The sequence below is a fragment of the Amblyomma maculatum genome, chromosome 1 (assembly GCF_055883805.1).
Source record: "Amblyomma maculatum isolate TAMU_Amacu chromosome 1, ASM5588380v1, whole genome shotgun sequence".
Lineage (NCBI taxonomy): Eukaryota > Metazoa > Arthropoda > Arachnida > Ixodida > Ixodidae > Amblyomma > Amblyomma maculatum.
In genome coordinates this window covers 359,407,521-359,427,858 of record NC_139344.1, presented here as the reverse complement: position 1 = coordinate 359,427,858, position 20,338 = coordinate 359,407,521, and the positions used below count along the sequence as shown (strand labels likewise).

General features: G+C 44.2%; 1 protein-coding gene across 1 annotated transcript in view; it reads left to right on the top strand.

Annotated features, from left to right (window-relative positions):
• The window catches only part of LOC146207925 (glutamate receptor ionotropic, kainate 2-like), a 168,184-nt gene extending 151,630 nt beyond the window's left edge, over nucleotides 1-16,554 (top strand). Inside the window, exons 14-18 of the mRNA XM_084577782.1 lie at nucleotides 5,050-5,429; nucleotides 6,690-6,888; nucleotides 8,853-9,078; nucleotides 10,522-10,847; nucleotides 12,203-16,554. Coding sequence (XP_084433908.1) covers nucleotides 5,050-5,429; nucleotides 6,690-6,888; nucleotides 8,853-9,078; nucleotides 10,522-10,847; nucleotides 12,203-12,355 — 1,284 coding nt within the window. The 3' untranslated portion in view covers nucleotides 12,356-16,554. The remainder of the gene's footprint in view (nucleotides 1-5,049; nucleotides 5,430-6,689; nucleotides 6,889-8,852; nucleotides 9,079-10,521; nucleotides 10,848-12,202) is intronic.
• Nucleotides 16,555-20,338: the final 3,784 nt, after the last annotated feature.

The following is a 20,338-nucleotide window of genomic DNA, read 5'->3' as shown; positions in this document are numbered from 1 at the left end:
GTCAGTAATGCGCGTTCAAAGCCTCGCGAATCACATGCCTCCCGAAATAAGCGCAGAGCGCGTGCAGAGTGACTACTCTCGGCTTCAGAAGGAGCAGCCGGTCGGAATTCTCAGAGCGCGAGGAGCGCTGTGCGACTGAGCGACTCTGTTGTCTTAGCAACCCTTTACACTTCTCTTTCGCAGCCTCTACGCATACCCTTAATCTTCTCCATCTTAGCCTCGCTTTCTTCCTGCCAGCCTGCTTTTCTTGTCCTTCGAAGGTCTTCCAGAATTTCTTTATTTTTTTCTGCTCTTTGCCCTCACTTCCCACTGTGCATACAGTCTTCCCTGATCCTTGCTTATCGCATTAGCCGCCTTCTGGGCTGCTGCCGTCGTGCCCGAAGAACAGCCTCTGTGTGTAAGCGATATAAACTTAAAGCTTAAGTTACGGCAGCGGCGTAGCTCGTGCAAGCAGCGCCAACTGCCTCTTTGTTTTCATTAATGCCTTTTGCGGGCTCCTGGCTGAGAGATTATTCAATTTAAACTCCATCGCAGTACATCCAGCCCCTTTTCCCTACACTGCGCTGACTGCGTATATCTACTATGCCTGGAACATTAGTTTAACCAGCACCGCGTTTTACGTTTGAGTAGACTTCTGAAATACTGAAAATATGGAGATGAGGCACTTCGCGTGTCTCTTAGGTCTTCTAACGTAGGCGCTATGGTTATCGCAGCTCTAGTTTTCCGCAAGAAACTCCAAGGCGCATTTCGAAGCACATCGTTGGGAAGAGTGGCGGCGCTTTATAATTTTAATTGCTTTTGCTTTGCAACATTACGTCTAAAAGAAACCAGAACGCTAGAGCAAAAAATGATTAAGAATCACAAAGTTATTAAGAAAACAAGCGCGACTGAAGTATTCGCAATAACAAGAAAATAAAAGTAACAGCTACAACTTTGTAAAGGGCGGAAATCGGAGACTGTAACGTACTCGTGATGGGCCAGTCAATGACGCTGATGTAATTCCAGAGAAAAATGCTTAAGAAAGGTTTGGCGTTTTTTCTGTTTGTCTAAATGCACGTTTTTGTTTTCATAAATATTTGGTTTAAATTTGTATACGGGAAAGGAAAGGCACCCAGTATCTGCCACACTTTTTTTTTTCAGCGGACACCTGTACCGCAGTGTAAAGAAAAGGAGGAAGGTGAGAGTGAAAGTGAAAAGAGTGAAAGTGGAGCTATAGAGTACTACGGAGTAATTTCGATCACTTGGATACTGTTAAAGTGCACGGACGTCACACAGCACACGATGGAGTATTTTTTGGCTCTCTCACCTTTATTTTTATTCTTCAATAAGTTTGTGCGTGCTGCAGCCATGACATGGACGCGTTTTCTTCCTTTCAAGTTTGTTTGTTGATGTTTTCTATTGTGACACCTGGACTAAAACCTTTTCACTGTTTAGGAGGCGTTGGTTTGACGCAGTAAAGTTCCTGACTCACCGTGGAAGCCCAGTGGGTAAAAACGCCGATTATAGTCTGCGGTTCCGGGCTTGAAACAGGAACGCGCGGCCGGATTTTGATGGAAGAAAAACGCTAATGCGTCCGTGTGCTCTGCGATGTTAGTGCACATTAAAGATATCCAGGTGGTCGCAATTATTCAGTAACATTCAACTATACGGCACCTATTTATCTTTTATCTTTCAGTCCCACTTCCCTTCCCTTACAGCGCTGTTCAGTTACTTACGGAGAAGTGTGACAAGTACTGCGCATGTCCTATCCTATAAAACAATCTACGTAAAAAGCGTTTGCTTTTGACACTGGCCCATACAGACCACCGAACATGTTGGCCATGGAGCTTTTTAGCGAACCTCTTTTTCCGCAGTTAAAAGGAACTCGTATTCATTGCCGCCTGTATCTTTAAAGTTTAATAAATGCTCTGCTTATCTCACTTTTCCTTGAGCAGAGACGCTACGTACATAAAGTGGCTTGACATAGCAATAATAGCAGCTTTACCACAGCTGTAAAAATGCGCAAGAAATGTAAAAATAAAAATTCACTCTTAGAGAAAGGGTTAAGCTATGCCGAAGCATATTTTCCTCCTGCGTGCTCCATGGACACCGTTTGCCGAGTCAGCCAGCAACCGTAGTTTGTGGTGTGACTGCTGGAGCTGTGGATAATCTGTTGTCTTCAGGTCATCAGATGCTAAAGCGATTGCTTTGCCAGGCCAGCATTTTATTGTTTCATTTGGCTATGCTGGTATGATCTCAATGAAGAGAGAAATATTGAATGGTCACAGAACGAGAAATCGCATTATTTTCATGTACCACTCTATTACCCATGCAGAAGTAGGACGGAAGATTCTCTATAGATCTTTCTGTTCATATCATTTGGACGTAGTTCTGGCTTATTTGTTTTTTAAGTAATACCTTTTAAGGGCTACAAGCAACAAAGCGCCTAAATTTCATCCCGGTGTAACAATTTTTAATTTGGCAAGCGGCCTTCGAGAGAGAGAGATTAAACATTGAGTACGGGCCTAAGAAGAATGAGAAGAAAGAAAAAATCCCTTTTTATATAGAAATCGGACTGCACAAAATTAGGGGAAGGCTTACTTTGTCTGCAACAAGGAATGAAAACTGTGTTGTGTAGTAATAGAAACTGAGATCAAAAGAGCACCACTGTTGCGGCGTTTTTGGAGGGATATATATATATATATATATATATATATATATATATATATCCCTATATATATATCCCAATATATATATATATATATATATATATATATATATATATATATATATATCCCTATATATATATCCCAATATATATATATATATATATATATATATATATATATATATATATGAGGGATGAACCAGGTTAATTGGAGACCTGAAATCCGGGTCAAAAACGAAGCAAACCACACTCAGCGATGACGATGGCTATCTCCCAGAGAGAAGGATGAAGATGAAGCAGCATGTGCACCCGTGTGAAAGATGACGTCCCATACAGGCCATACAGAGTTCGCACTATTTTCCCCCCGCGGTAGTTCAAGCGGCCCGCCCGCCTGGCCGCAATTAGTCCGCAGTATTGCGCCGAATAAAAGGCTTCATGCGTCAAAGGTGTAGAACTTCAGTTCCAGGATAACGGCTGTCCGGAGGATGGTAAACAGGGGAGACGCGATAGTTGACAGGGGAGGTTTTTCCAAGAACTGAGTATGGACAGATGAAACGGCGCTGGAGCTTGTCACTAAGGCCAGGAGTACGTAATGGTGTCCAATGAAACACTTCGTCACCAGGACGGAACAAAACTTGGCGGTGAGTCGTATCGTAGCGACACTTGGGGTCTTCCTGGTTGGCTTGAGTCTTGAGGCGAGCAAGCTGGCGGCATCTGGCCACTCCTGAAATGAACTGGTCAGTAAGAGACGATGAGGAGCTGACAGGTGTAAAAAGAAAAGACGCATCAAGAAGGGTAGCGGGAGAACGACCGTAAACAAGGAAAAACGGGGTGTAACCTGTGGTCCGCTGTAGGCGAACGTAACAAAAGGAAGAATAGCGTCCCAATTTCGATGGCACTGGTAGACGTACTCTGGTAGACATCTTTGCCAAAAGTAACCAGTCTGCTGCGAAGGTTGGCGGAGCAAGTGCGCGGCCGTGTGGCGGCGTTGCGCTCCCTGTGGCTTATCGGTGCTCGTCAGCTCCGAGGGTACAACAGCCGACGTAACTTCGCACCCTCACTCTAGCTCGTTGGATGATAAAACCTAGGCGCGTATGATGTGCGAGCTGCGGTTTCACGTGTGCGAAGCTTGGTTATGCCCAGCGAGGGTGCTCAGTACAGCGACGGGACCATTCGCTCTTCTCGGCAACTACCTTGAAGCAGATGTTGCGTTTCTCGCTATATAATTACACGTGCTTGTGTTCTGCAATCCGCTACTGAAACACACCAGCAGAATTGCGCTTTCCTGCGTGTTTGATGCGCCTGTACGTAAAGAATGATAACGCACCTTGAAATTTCAACATGCTTTCTCCGATGTGCCTTGCTTACTGCCATTTTACGGACCGCAACACCGGTACCTAGTTGTGGGAAAGCTTGTGAACCCTTTCAAGCCACCTTATCTCTTGTTTAGGCTTGTAAAATTGTGCTAGTCCCTTGGGGCGGCTGTGTATAAATAAGAGCAATGATTGATTCTAACAAATTCTTGCATTTGCTTGTAGGTAAGTTTTGGTTTAGGTAACAAACTATAATGAAAGCTTCCTCACGCTTAGCCATTATATGCACATGACTGCTTTCTCGTTCGCGGAACCCTTATTTCAGAACAGCATTGTCTGGCAAATCTAGCACATATTCGTCCTAGAAACGAGCAAGAGCTCACCGTGTCTACTATCCCCTGCTTTTTTGTTTCCCGCAGTTGCCGAGAAAAGATAATAGCCCCGTCGCTATACTGAGCGCCCTCGCTGGGCACAAGCAGGCTTCGCACGCGTGAAACAGCAGCCCACACATCATACGCGCCTAGTTTTTATCATCCAACGGGCGAGAGTGAGGGTGCGAAGTTACGTCAGCTGTTGTACCCTCGAAGCTGACGAGCACCGATAAGCCACAGCGAGCGCAACGCCGCCACATGGCCGGCAGCCTTCGGAGCAGCCTGGTTACTTTTGGCAAAGACGGTACGTCGTGTGCGTCTACTGTATAGACGTACAGTTCGGTTTCACTTGATTCAGCGTACTGCTTTTGTAGGCAACCACCTTTTCAGTAGAGCAGAATCGTGTCTCCTAAAGGAAGCGCGCCAATATCATATCCGATGGTGTCAGTATGCAAAATGGTACCAGTGTTTTCATCGCAATGGCACGTTAATAATTTCAATGTCAGAACACGCTTCAGAGCAGTAAAATCAGTCTAAGATATTGGAATGGCGCACAGCGGCTGCCTGCTAAGGCAGTACCGTTGCTTTGAATTTTATAGTATTCGTAATTGATGTAAAAAATATCGTTTCGCATGGTGCATGCTACCATTACAAAGACGTTTTCCGGAATCTTAACGGGCTTGTTGACCTCCTTTTATGCCCAATCATAAATTTTCAGGAAGCCGACCTGGCTATCGGAGATCTGACAATCACGGTAGCTAGGTCCCGGGCAGTGGACTTCACGCAGCCTTTCCTGCACACTGGTATTGGCATCCTGTACCGCCGGCCTCTACAGGAATCGCGCCTGTTCTACTTCCTGCTACCACTCTCGCTCGACGTGTGGCTGTGCCTTCTGGCAGCCTACGTGGGGGCTGCCCTCGTTCTCCACTTGGCAGCACGCATGTCCCCAGCCGAATGGTGCTATCCTCGACACGGTCCTAAGTGCGACTGCGATCGATCGTCAGGGTCCGAGAGGCCGCACAATACACTCGGACTGGGCGAGAGCCTCTGGTACGCGACCAGCTCCGTGCTGTTCCAGAGCTGCGAGACAAGCCCCAGGTACGCTTGTATTTCATCGTGTCACATTCGTTGCGTTGCAAAAATAATAGAAAACTGAACAGAGAACCTGTGAATATGCGTTGAACAGTGCGTCGCATCAACTCAGCATAGCTTACACATTCATCATTCTGATCGCTCTGTTACTATTGTAATGGGTACATTAATTGGAGTGCATGGAAAGCTGCTGACAACACATTCGTTGTATTCGAAAAGACGGTTCCTGTTTGCAAAGCGACCATTATTTGGCAAAGCTTGCTGAAAACTCAAACCCACCACGATACCAAACTAGAATTTTTTCATGAACCCTACAATTTTTAGAATTTGGAACATTTTATGGGACTCAGTTCTTCGAAACGGAAGAGTTCAAAATTATCTCAATACAATACAGTACATATCACGACACGGTCTCTCAAAACAAGTAATCCTTCTTGGTTTCATTCAACTCGGTCATTTTGATTTTCTCGAGTGTTAAAAATAATCAATTAGAGCGCAGGATGCATTTGATTGGTCATACTTTAACAGTGAGGAAGCTGTGTGCGCAATATCAATGACAATTTCAAGCGTAAATCTCGGAGCTCTCTAGCTTTATTCAAATTATACGTTTAAAATATGTCCTTGACGGCTGCTCATCTTACCGCTGTTACCTCTACTGATGATGAACACATGGCACAAATTGCTGATGCCCAGATAAGCTCTGCATGAGGTGTATTCAACCAGGTCTTCCTTATACCATCGCTGCAGTTGCCTGAAGTAGAAAAGTGGTCAAGATTATGTACTCGGAGCACTTACGTTACAATGTATCTGCTGCCGAACAAGATTTTGTAATTTGCAGGAACTACTTTTATGCATTCGCATTTATTATCTATGGAAGTAAGCCTTCTTTAGTGAAATATTCCAAATTTGCTTGACATGAGCTTCAATTTAATTCAAAATTTGTGCTCATATTTAGGAAATTGATGTTCACTTCAATATCACAACTCTACATTGACCCCACTTTTTTTAGGATTTCAGAATCATTGTAACTCGTAGTTATTCTCCAGAACCATTGAGAGACGAATTGCCCTGAGATGAAAATTATATCTGGAACACACGCCACTTAGATCCAATAAACGTTTAAATAGCGGTTTTGTCCTGACAGTACAATTAAAAGTATTTGTTATTTTACCTGGGTCTCCCACTCACTGCATCTCCTGTAGCGTAACCATAGATATGCAACTCTTAAACCACTTCTCATACTTAAAGAGTGAATGAAACCTACAGGGCTGCTTCTACCAGGATTGTGGCCATCAGCTGGTGGGTGTTCTCGCTCATCATAGTCTCTTTCTACACGGCCAACATGGCTGCATTCCTCGTCAATGAAAAGCTCCAGTTTCCCATAGAAAACGTGCACGACCTTGCGGCGCAATCTAGGATACGCTACGGATGCGTCGCGTCGGGCTCCACGGAATCGTTTTTCAAGGTACATAGTATTGATCGTTGACTCCTTACTTCTTTTAGCATTTTATCACGTATTGCGACGGCAGCTTTGCCACTACTTTTTACATAATGGGTGACCCGTTCTGTCTGCTGGCAACATTTAATGCCTTGATATAGCCGATGTTTTTTTAAGGGGGGGAGTAATGCCGCGAAACCTTTAAAACTGTATTTGTTGTTTTTTAACAGCCGCCGGCCTGCGGGCTCATCATTTTGATTCTGGCACGCGTATCAATTCTGAATCCCGTGTTTGTTCATGCTCGTTGCCGCGATACGACGCGTTATCATTATTTTTTTTGTCGCGAACGATGCGGCGAGATCTGTCTCGAAGATTCCGATCACTTGCGTGTATTTCTACAATGTTCCAGGTTGTGCTTGTAGCAGTTTTCGACCTTATCTAGATTGTTCTGAGCAGCCTTTAAATTGAGCGTTGACGAGTGCGACGGGCATTCTTTGTTCGACGATTGATGAATACGTTTTTGCTATCGCCGCCGCCGAGCTGCTTAGTTCTTTTGCGGGCGCAAGTCAGCCCAATAAAGAGTTTCTTTAGTGCAATCACCGACTCTTCATTTGTGTCATCGACCCTGGTCACCACCACGTGACAATAATAAAATCTGCACTCCGAAAAGAAAGTTTCGCCATCGTCTTACAAACACTCAGATTGTCAAAAGAGATCATGTATCCTCCTAACGTCACACCGATTACCACCCAATCAGCGCGATACCTGAAAGTTGGCATTGTGATATTATCAAAATCTGGACCAGTCAAAATATTTCGTAGCCAAGTTGAGTGCTGCCCTAGCTGGTAACATGGCGGAGCGCTATTTGGTCGGTGGGACGTGCGTGGTCGCAAGACGATGTCACATAGTCGAGTCGATAGGGGCTATTGCAAGAAGCTGTGAAGTGTATGATGACATGCAAATGGGCACAAACTGAGCCAAAGAGCATTAAAAGTGCACCAAGGAAAACTTTAACAGAAAAGAAAACTGTTAATGAAGAGTAACGAAAACACTGGCATTGACGTCGCAAACTGAGTGTGCTGTCTTTAGACCACAGTTCGACGGTTAAGAGGCCTTATGTGATTCTTGTATACAGTTCAGTCGGCAATAACTACATACTACGATTCAAATAAACTGAGCTCCGTTAGGATCACTAATTCGCACTACTGAGGAGCCCTTGTATGTTGTATCGTTACTAAAACACTTAAGTAGAAATTTATCCAGACCAGCTAGTTAGTACTATACTATTGGCAGCTAACTGAGACTATTGTTATCTAAAATCCATAATGTCCATGCGGCATCACTATGTCATCAAATATTAGGCTGATTTAGGCATCCGTTTTTATTTTATTTTTTTGCTGTTCAAGCTCAGTGTAAGACACTTCGTTTTTTAGAGGTGAGTGCGCCGTAGACAAAGAAACCCGACTATAGAACCTACTGCGAGTTCTTGTACAAAAATATCTGTGTCAATAAAGCTCATGGTGGCAGACTAGCTACGCGAAGCGGTAAAAATGCATTTCATATTTAGAAACATATTGGGGATAAGAAAGGTTTATCAACAATCATGGGAATGTTCGACTGTAAAATGTAGTGGCAAAAAAAGACTTTGATGAGTGCTTGTTGGATGAGTTGGTTGAACATTATGTTAAAACAGCCCTAGAACACGGACAGATAGATATAATGTTCAACCAACTCGCCCAACAAGCCACTCTGCTTAAATTTATTTCTTGTACATAGGGCTCGTTTGCATGTGCTTTATCAGCGCAATGTGTGTTTGTCTTTTTCATTTTGTTCATGTTTTGGCGCTGTTTTAAAAAATGGATTTGGATGCGTTGAGCTCAGTGAAGTTCTCGTAATTTTAGTACCCTTCATAGTCTTACTGCACTAAAGAGGTTTCAAACTTGTATTAACTTTTGTTCAACGTTATGGACGACGATGAATGCTGGTGACAGGAGTCGAAACTGGAGCCTTACGAGCGCATGTGGACGGTGATGTCGAGCAACCGCGAGGAGTCATTGGCATCTTCGAACGCTGAGGGCGTGGAGCGCGTCCGCCGCGGCGACTACGCATTCCTCATGGAGGCGGCCACCATCGAGTACCTGACCGACAGGGACTGCCAACTAGCGCAGATTGGTGGCCTGTTGGACTCCAAGGGGTACGGATTCGCATTGCCCAGAGGTGAGCAAACATGTCAGCGAATCCGCCTGCCTTCCTCGGGCTATGATGTAAAGCCTCTGCTGCTTATATATCAGAGCTCCTTGCTTGAAAGCGATGTAGGACAATTCTACTCACTTTCTCGACTCTGTTTAGAACAATTTTGTAATAATTTGTGTTGTTGTGGGTGTAGGAAGAAGGAAAAGAATATGCACGGGCCTTTTACTGGCTCTGTAGCTGAGCCACCTCCGCTGCCTCGTACATACAGAAGAGAAAATAGAGAAGAAGGAAACGGAAGAGGGAGAGAAAGACGCGCGCCGCAACAACAACCGTCGTCCACCACCGGAACGGTGGCGAGTGCAATGACGGCCTATATCAGATAAAAATTCGGTAGCAGGCTAGCCCCCACCGCAAGCGAGAACAAAAAATTGACGCATACTACTGGGCCTTAGCGTAACTTTCAAAATTAAGGTAGTCTTCATTAAAACTGATTGGGCCACATCATTTACGTCGAAGCCGCAAATTGGAGCCCTTACAGCACATTAAACACGAAACGCTTGAAAGGCTGAGAGGTGGTGTTTTATTCCAGCAAGAAGCCATACTGTAAACTTCAAGGGCCTTGACCTTCGACGAAAATCATTTGGGTTAAAGGCTTTTTGCGAAGCCTATACTTACTTTACCTGTTATACAAAATACTAAGTAATTTTACTGCTTTCTTGCAGTACTGATAGGAGTCAGATAAAGCGGTAAGATGAAATAGTAATTCGTTATTTGCATCAGGTTGTGCACCTATCGGAAAAAGCTTCCCGTAGGTCGTGGGTTGAAGAGTAGCATAGATTTATGAAAAGTGCTACGTTGTACCGTTACATACATGTCGTCGCATAAGTACTGAGTTACTTTGTTTTCTAGGTCTTCTGTAAAATGACGATCATGACGGAAGGAAAGTCGACAATAAGTGTTCAGGCTGCACGGGATATTAAACGTGCGGAAACCTTTCCCTCATTTTATAACGGGCCTAAGCAGCCCAGCTTTAAACGTCGGAGAGAGCAGACGCAATAGCACTGGATTATCGCGCTCCTGCTCTAAAGCCACTGGAATAAAATGGGGATCTCTGGAATGCTATGAACGACTTCGGCGCATGACGCGACGTAGGTTTTTACAGGGCTGCTTTTAAATTTTTATGTGCCGGAGATGCAGTGGACTGAAATCGCAATATTGGCAACAAGCTTAGAAAAGGAAAGCACTATATGTTTATTGTTCCTTCTTTTATGCGGCGTTCAGTTATTATGGCAATGCAGCGGCGCTTCTGATGGTGCCTTTCTGTTTCAACATGTAAAGGAATAAATTGACCAAGCGACCGTTCAGGTTAGCTTGCGGATAGTGACATTGCTGGTGTGAGCGGTTATCGCATGCGCACCGTCCCTACACTTTGTAACCTGTGGTTCGTTTCTCTTCGGTCTACTTCAGCTTCCCCGTACACTGCTCACCTTTCGGAAGCGATTCTTCGGCTCCAGGAGACAGGTGTCCTTGCGCGCCTCAAGAAGCACTGGTGGACGGGGCACTGTTCGCAACAACACGAACAAGAGAAGGCCTCTGCTGCACTCTCAGACGCCAAAGACTCTTCCGAAGAGGCCAACGCACTTGGCGTTTCAAATGTGGGTGGAATATTCCTCGTTTTACTCGGAGGACTTGGGGTCTCCAGCGTGTGCGTCATCCTTGAGTTTGTCTGGAAGACACGCCCTTCGTCCAAAGCAAAGAAAAAAGCAATTGAGAGGAGCTGCGAGGTTATGGAGGTAAGTGATGAGCCACTTAGTGTGCCTGCATGGAGTGGCAATAAATATCTTTACGTGTTCGGTAATTATTTCAACACTTCTCTTTGTTGGGATCAAATATATGATAGTCGATAATCCTGTAATGGTCTCATATAAGTAGAAAGCAATTTTATTTAGCAGGTGAGATAATAACGTGCTCGATCGTAATTACTCCTTGCGCCCCTACGCAATGTCACTTCAACAATCTGTAGGGTAGCATTACGGCTGTTCGAAGATCAACGGCAAGTTAAGGGATGGCATCGACGTTTAACCGTAGATTTTTGCCACGACATGTGCACTTTAAGATGTGTTCACAGAACAAAGTGAGATAAAATAAGCACGACGTTTCTGAATCAGAATATCGGAACCTTTACTAATTTATTGCTGTCACAGATGCGTACAGTACATTATACTTATTGCATCTGGCGATAATTCTTTACTGTAATTGTTTTTTATGGACAAGCTTCATGTAAAATTTTAAAAGCGGAACGCCAGACGCCAGCTGTAAAGAGGCCGGGAGAGAGGGCCAATTTAAAGTGTATGACATGAGGAGAGTAATAATTTATTTATAGGGAGATAGTGGAGGGTGCCCGTTTCTACGACTATTAGATTGCTAGTAGCTGGTTCGTACCTTCTATCAGTACGGCTATACACCACGTAGCAGAGATGCCTGAGCCATATTATTGCGCTGCTAGATAACCTGGCCATTCAGGAGTGACTTTAGTGACGGGAGAAAAAAAAAAATAACTGTTATCTCTCAGGTCTGATATCATCAATAGCTTCGATCTTTTAGTCTGGTGGTTTACATGTATAACATAGATTCCTAGAACTGCTGTACTGTTCATTATATTCAGTTGCTTTGCCGGTAGAATAAAAACTTGCTCTTTGTTGGGTGCAGCGTACATGTTGTTTTCGCATAATTATCATCATGAAAGAATAATTTAGGCCCCGCCGCGGTGGTGCAGTGATTAAGATGCTGACAACGGAGCCGGAGTACCCGGACTCGATCCCGACCACCGGCGGCTGCGTTTATATGCAGGCGAAATGAAAAGGCGCCTGTGTGCTGTACGATATGTCACTGCACATTCAAGATCCCCAAAGGGTCTTTCTCTCTCTCTCTTTCCGTGTCCACTGCCACCTTCCTCCCTTTCCTGACAGCGCGGGTCAGATGTCTACAGAAAAGTGTGTAAGATACTGCGTCTTTCCTTTCGTGTAAACCAATCATTATGATTAACTGTTAGAGAATTTAGTGGGAGCCACAGATAGACATTTCCTTCTTTCTGATTATAAAAGAGCATTATTTTTTCCTTCCACTCCTTTTAACACATTGCCCGCAGTTGTCCAAAAAGGAGTCCAAGACTTCTCTGGAGGTGCTGACCGCTGCTCAACAGGAACGCTCAATATCGGTGCTGCCGGCCACAACACTCCAGGTAGACGTCGTCGAGAGCCGCGAGACGCCGGCTCAGCCGAGGAGGCCCGACGTCTCCTAGCAGTGCGGCGAGTCACCAGACGAGCTTGCCACGGCCACGCACAACCCCGAGGCATTCTGGTGACTCTGCATTGTGTGCAACATGACAGACGCTACGAACAGCAACTGCCAGCGCCGAACTATCGCCAATGAACTTTATCACTGTTTTGAGATGGAACACTGCACAGTGATTGTGATGTGGCATTCAGTGGGCGCTTCTAATTACTGCTCACTGTGGTATGTCTGGATGACTGTTTTTGGACACGAGAATTAAGAAGCATTTTATACCTAATGTTCACGATTCTAGACGGTTGACTTATTAATGATTGAAGCAAGCAGGAAAAGTGGAGAGGAAGGCTCAGACACGCGCGTCGTTACGGTGCATTTTATTACAACGATGCAACGTATTCATCATCTGTGACTTTCGCGATTGGGAAAGAAAGAAGCGATATGTGGGGCTACTTCACACTCGAGCGTAGTATGAAGGTTTCTAAGCTGATGTGAGAGGTAAGAAGTGGAGTATAGGCTGGGAATTTTGCGAAGCCAAGAATTATCAATCTGTTATGGGGACGTTCTTGCCATAAGAGCTTCTAACGATCTCATTGCCTGCGACATATTTGTTATACTCTTCGCAGACGGCATGTATCCTGTCTTGCGCCCTATACGCTGGCCTTGCCTGCTTTTTTGTGAAACAAGGGAAACAATATCCGTCTTAACGTGTAAATGGGTGAAAAAACACTCATCCTTTCACACCGGTTTTCTAGTGCCAAAAAAAAAAACATTTTCCCTACAAACTTTCCAGCTTCCTCGCACCCTGGATGCTTACTGTGATGTGTTACTTCCTCTGTGGTTGTGTGGAGAAGAACAAAGAAGGGAGCGGTTTACAGCACTGCTCACAAGGTTGGAGTTTCGTGGTGCCAATATTTCTGGTTTCTTGGACTGCCTGGTAAGAATCGTAATTCACCAGACTTGTATGTCTGAGAGTTTGTTGTATTTTAAACAGAATATTTTATGCCAGCTCTTTCGGCGTCTACAGCTCGACGCGTGACTGGAGGAAGGAGGGCTGTGGGTGGGAGTATGCTATTATATTTCAATACCCCTGACGACCTGGCTTACAACTATGTTATCCATCCTTTATCAATTCCATACAATGAGGGCCTGCCATTCTTTGAAGATGTCCTTGACGTCAGTGCTGGCAGTACAGTTCTCACCCAAACATTCTGCTGGCAAGGTTTCTATGAATTATTTCTCGTCTTAGAAGACTACATTGAGTGGTGCTCGCAGTATGTCTCGAATTATATGTTTGTTATCTGCGTGTATGTGCAAAACGCATCGGGCCAACACTCAAGAAATTACAAAAATAAATTAGAGCAGTAGAACCCCGTCACCTCAGCTTAGCATTCCGAGTGAGACTGTCATCAGTATACTCGCGATAGAAACAGTCATTTGCCAGCTCGGACACTAGGCTTTCGCTGTGAGGAGCGGAAGTTTTAAATCACAGTCATTACAACTGCCAAAGGTACTGACAGTCCCACCACTTGCACTCTTGCTTCTCAAACTGCTAGAGCCAGCTTGTCAAGAGATGTCAAGATTAAGCATGGCTTCAGAAGCCCTCATCTAGCCTGCTTACGTTATACATTATTTTGACCACGCTGTGCCCTTTTTTTCCGATAAAATGCAGAAAGTAACGTTTTGCTATTTTTCTGCGTCCATAAAAATTAAACAAGCATTAAGCAAGAAAGTACGCCTGATTGTACCTATGCACAAATAAAACTGTGGGGAATAAACTTAAGTAAAAGGACCTAAAGGGACCGTGAAACCGCTGTACAGGCCACTGAAAAACTTGTTCATTGTATAAAATGTTTAGAATACTTCCTTATATAGAGTAACTCCTTGGGACGAAGGCAGCGAGTTGTGATTAATTTTTCAAACACCTTCGTTTTTATTAGCTGTCACAAATGGTGGCGCGGGGCGGTAAATTTTCGAACTATTCCTCTAAACTGCTTACGTTACAGGCACGGTGATTTCATGGCGAGTAACTGGCCACTAGAAGGTGACATTCGTTGTAGCCACGACGGCCACGACGTCCCGAACACACATCTGGCAGCCATGGAATTGTCTGCTCGTGTGCTGCGTGAATCCTTGAGCGTGGATTACCATTGTTGAACAAGAAAGTGGCGACATCCGTAGACAGAACATGCGTGTCACCGCCTGAGGGCGAAAAGCGCACTAACTCCTCCGCTTTAGCGTCGTACGTGTCTACGTAAAGAGCAGCACATAACTTATGCATCTCGCCGTGGTAGTTCAGTGCAGGGCGCTCGACTGCTGTGCCCTATAGTGTCCTAGGACGCAAGTTCAAATTTCCGCCTCTGCAACCGATTTTCGATGTAGGCGCAAAGCAAGCTGCCTTTGTTCTTTGCGATGTAAGTGCACTTGAAAATACCCAAGTGGCCAAAATTTCCGGATTCCTCCACCACGGCGTCTCTCATAGCCTGGGTCGCTATGGGATGTTAAACCCCATAAACTAACCAAACAAGACATAATTTATGCGGCGTCATACTGCCATCCATTGCCGCTTACAAAACCTTCAAGTACCGAGCGACGGCGCAACAATAACGCACTGGCCACGCATCTTTATTGTAGTATCAATCATTCATCGCAGCGTTTACAAGTTGCAGAGCCGCACTGGCAGCAGCAGATACGCGGCTTTGAATAGAACCTAGTTTGTATTCTAGCTATCACTTCTACCAGCGGCTCCTTCATGGGGCAACGACCGCGATGAAGGAGTCATATTTGATGTTATTTTATCCCAGGGGGTATTGTAGAAGGGAACAGCAAATTCTAGCAAGCGTTTGTAACGCTGGTAATTGTGGTCCACCATAGAGATGGTGTTGGCGCGGACGGTTTGCGAGAGGTTCGACTGGTCGACTGGGGAAGAAGTGCTGCTGATGAATGGCGCCTGCGCTCCCTCTTGCTTCGCATTCGGATGGCTTTCTAAACGCTGAAATAATTTCAAATTCAGCTTGCTCTGCTCAGCACGGCTGCTTTCTCGATGATAGCCTCAGCTCGTTTATTGCAACCCAGACGCAATTGGTTGCTGTAAGTGAGCGCAGGAGCAGCCGGTGTGACAATGGTGAACTACATTCCGCAATAACCCCAGTTATATTCGGTGGCCATTGTAAAGAATAACCGCAGATGGGCTGCCCTTGTTACTACGGGTTTGTAGTGCTCAATATCTACAGTGGCGGTAACTTACAGCAGTCGCTCCAGAAGTTAAAAAGGCAATGGCAAATGAATTTGTTGAAAGGAGGACATCCATGCTCTTGAAAATTGGTGCGACAGGTGGAAGCCTGCGAACCAAACATCAATCGATGACTATTCATGGGGTGCAGTCACCGGGCACTTTTATTTATTACTCTATTTGGTCGCTGAGTGTTGAGAAAAGAGAAAAGGGCAAAGTGCCATTTTTAACTTCCGATGTATGCGGTGTCAATGAAGCTACCTCAAAAATTCTTGCGATGGAGTGACTAGTCAGTAATTTCCGCTTTGCTGAACTAAAATAATTTGTTATTTATGGTCCTTCTAAGGCTCAGTCAACGTTAACATGCTTGACTCCGTTTTATTTCATCAGTCCTGACTTCCTGTGATATCTGATTCTAGAAATATGCACAAGGGCCTTTGTGATGAATAACTTAAAGATAAAAAATTTAGGAAATCTAGAATATGCAAAATTCACAATATTCAACATGTGAAAACAATAAAAACTCCACCTGACGCTTAATACAGTGCAAATGTGGTCTTTAATTTTAGCACATAGCATGTGACGGGGTTCTACTAAATGCGTGCCATGATTCCCTCTAAACAATTGAGATGTTAATATGTCTGCTTCATTTTGAACTTGAAGGAACAGTCAGCAGCGCTCTTCAATATTTTTATGAACATTAACTTTGCTGAGAGACAACTGTAGCATAACTAAATCTAGATTGCTTTATTCACTATGAGAAGTCTTCGAACATCCAAATAACGTACGCAAACAATGTTGTGTTTTGTTGTGCTTGTTTCGCTATGAGAATTCTTCAACTTTCAATGCATTTTCCAGGAACTGTGGCGTGAAACGATTATGCCGGTAAGTGCTGGGATCAAAGAAAGCGTGTCCTTATAATCCTTTTTTTTTTCTCTCTTGACGTCTGGATAAAAATAACATTTGAACGATACTTCACCGGTGACACCTCCTTTATTGTAATTTTTTGTGAAATATATTTTGTTAAATGATATTTGTGTCAAATTATCTAATACATCTATGCTTTCTCGGAAGGCATTTTAATCTTCCTTTTTGCGTTTGAAGAGAATGCGCAAATGTGGGAGCTTGCTCATTACTCGGTGTTGCTTCCAGTAACAAAGCCGAGGCTGTTGATATAGCAATCATTTCGGTATCATCTCCAGTAGCTGCCTCAAGATTCTGTATGAGAAAGGACTGGACAATTGGAGGCTTCATTTTCTGCTACCTTTTCAGAGGTATAACAGCTTGTATTCAGCAATGATTTCATCTAGAACGATTTGAATTGAATCCAATCACTGCAGTAAACGTGCACCGACAAATTGATGACAAGCATTCCCTAGCATTAAGATCTGGTGGCAAAACATACGCGATGGCAGCTTTCTGGGGAGGCATAAGTTTGCTGTAAACAATTCAAAAGCACCTTTCAACTCTCGAAAGCGCGCTAAACTATTATGCTTGCACAAAAGTATACCCCACAACATTCAATAATGAACATCTAAAAAGAGCTATTTTCTATAAACACAATTTCATCCTTTAATTGATATTCTTAAAACATTTCACGACTGGCTAATTGGCGGTGAGTTTGCCAATGAGAAAACACCTTTGTAAGTGTCGCATTGAAGGTTTGCCTAAATTCTTTAAGCCGCTGTTGTGTTTTGCATAATGGTGCCTGTTGAGTACCAGAACGAATGGCAACCTAACACTATGAGTGCAATAAACACGAAATCCAACTTGCACGCCGGGGACAGTGACGTGTGGCTGGGATCCGGTCGCTCAGGAACGTGAGCACTCTATGAGGAGGCGAGTCCAGTTTCCGACTCTAGTACAGGAAAGTGGCCTCATGGTGCAGTCTTCTTCATAGGCTGGGTTTTGGAAGTATTTTAATGAAAGACATTCTACAATGTAGGGCGCAGTACAAAACGGGAGGGGCACCACAAATCCCCCTTGATGATTACTGCTGGAGATGGCGCAAAGGCAGCTTTGCAAGCCTAGGTCATGGGCGCCTTCGCTCCGCTTCCAGTGTCGTTTGAAATGCCACCTATATCAGCATGTGCGAAACAGTTAGCAGCGTAAATATTGAAGTGGCGTGTCAGGGAACTCGGTAGCTGGTTTCTTTGTGGAGCCAAGAACAAATATGTAGCTGCACTTGGTGTTCAGATCGAATGCCGACACAACTGTTTTACTAAGTGTCACTAGCTGTTCCTCTCCTGGAAACAACACAAGAGTCACTAGAGCAGGAAAGGAAATAAATGATGATCAATCATATCCTTGGGTAAACCAAGAAAAGACTTGGGAGAAGGTAGGACAAGGTAGCACAGGTGATGCTAAGGCAAGGTGACCGACGGTCGTAAAGTGCAACAGCCAAGCGATAGCAGCTAAGCGTGGAAAATAGCCGCATAAATTATGTCGTCAGAACGGGTTAATATATTTTCGCGAATAAGGGGCCAGCAGGCAGTTTGCATGGGACAAAGGTAAATGGAGAGATATGGGCTAGTGTTTTTGCTGCATCGGCCATCGCTAGGATGAAAGTCATGCAGTTGTCCAACCCTTTGCCTTTTTTAAAGGCATGAAGGCGGCGCAACGAGAGTGACTTAAAGGGAGAAGCGAAACTGGAGGAGGTTGCCTTATAAAGCGAGCACCTTAAGAACCGATTCACATTTTTGCCCCAAAAATCTTGGGCATAGTTTTGGTAGGTGCAGGTGGTAGTTGGCAGGTGAAACGACCTCGCAGTGATTGATTGGCGGGTCAAGCGATGGCTCATACACCACCTGACATGGCTGATTGGGCAGGAGCTGCCAAATTAAGACTTTCATAACTTAGTCTTAGAAAGTCAATTCTATCCCTAAACGTTATAAGTAACTGCGTTACTTCTCTCCTTTCTGTCTGTGAGTTCGCAACTAACGTAGCATGAACAGCAGTATACAGTTGTTCACCCCAACACGGCAGGTTTTTCACCAAGGTTTGGTGTCTGGTATGGAAGAATGGGTGCATTAGCATATTACTGTGGGCATATTGTTCGCATGCATCGCTAAGAACGTTCAGTGAAAAACAGCGACTCAGCGGCCCCCTTTACTAAGACAGACTCATAATCTCCAAATATGGAAGCATTCTGTAAGCACCCCTTTACTGCTGAAGTTATAAAAAAAAAATATCCCTCGAATGAATAAGAAGCGCTTTCCTTTTGTGCCAAATGCAAGTTTAGTGCATGAATGGAAACTTCATACTCTAAAAATTTTATGGTAGATATTTTATGTAGAAGAGCCGATGGTTCATGCTCGGCGGGTCGACCGCAATGCAGGAAGAAGCTATCAGAGCGTGCAGACATTATGCAAAGCAGCCCACGCCTCGACTAACTAGAGAACTAGGTTGTCTCTGATTTCGGTCCAAATTTGAACATACGCACTATTTCACGCTTTCAAAAAGATCAAACAGACGCTTCGTTCTGCGCAGAAAGTGCGCAGTTTTTTCAAGTTATACCTTTGCTCTTTTATAATGTGCTCACTTTCTTAATTTGCGTTTTTTCCGCCTCATAATTTGTAGTTTGTTCCAGCTCACTGACTCCTTTTTCCAATAACCTTAGCATTGTAAATCACGCTATATCTTGATTGCAACTCAGTGGTACGCGATAAAAGTGAACATGGAAATAAGAAAACAACACGCCATATTTATTGAAGTCATTATGCAGCGTTACTTCAGATACTGAGTACAAATTCGAAAAGATTTGCCTGAACGGCGTGGCGTCATGAGGAAATATATTCTTGTGTAACTAAAAAGTTTCAGTTATGAGCACTTCTTATTTCATATTGTTTTAAATGTGTTTTTGCGTAATTATTTCACTATAACTGCTTCTAAATGTGGAGGAAATTCTGCTCCCAATATTTAATTTTAGCCGGGTCGGAAAGTGCATAAGAATGCTAAAGCCCTGAACTGAGAGCCCCATTCTCAGTGGCAGGCTAACCACATTTCTAGTTCACCATATTTTTTTCCTCATAAGTCAACGCATTGTGCGACCAGCACTTTTTTTTTAATTTGTTAATTTTCACGCTTCAGCGGCTTCCTGACCATCAGAGCTCTTGTCGTGACGCGCGAAAATGACTGAACGCGATAGCACAGAAAACATGGCTGAAACAAAGAAGAATATTATCAATCATCAGAAAGTTGCTAGAATTCACTCAGACGAAAGCGGCAGAATATTTCTGACACGCTCTCAGTTCTTTCAAAAGCACGCCTTCAGCAGACTCCATTTACTGGTTTTATAACAAAAGATCAATATTTAATGAAACGTATGCGTCTTTCGTTCCCCAGAAGGAGTCTTAATTGCCCTGGAGGCCTGCTTTGATCCAGATTAACTTCTTTAGACCACTCTCTGTGACAATGAAAAATTCAGGTTGGTTCCATGGTTCCAACAAGCAAGGTTATTGCAGTGTCCGCCCATTGCGCACTGTGCAAGCGTCATCAACGGCGCGTATAGACAGAGCCTTGATGCCCTCTGAAATTTGGCCAAAATAGAGTATTCCCTGAAAGAGATGAAGAATAAACTTGGCTTAGAGTGTACCTTGAGCATTCCTGCACACTTCAGTTGAGTACAATTTGCTCTTTGCTGCTACAATGCATGATATTTTTATTGGAATCAGCTACAAGCTATAGTCCTTTATTTTGGCGTTCCCATGTGATTGCCGACAGTAGTGATGGGGACGAGATTCCAAAGCGCAACCTTCTGACGAG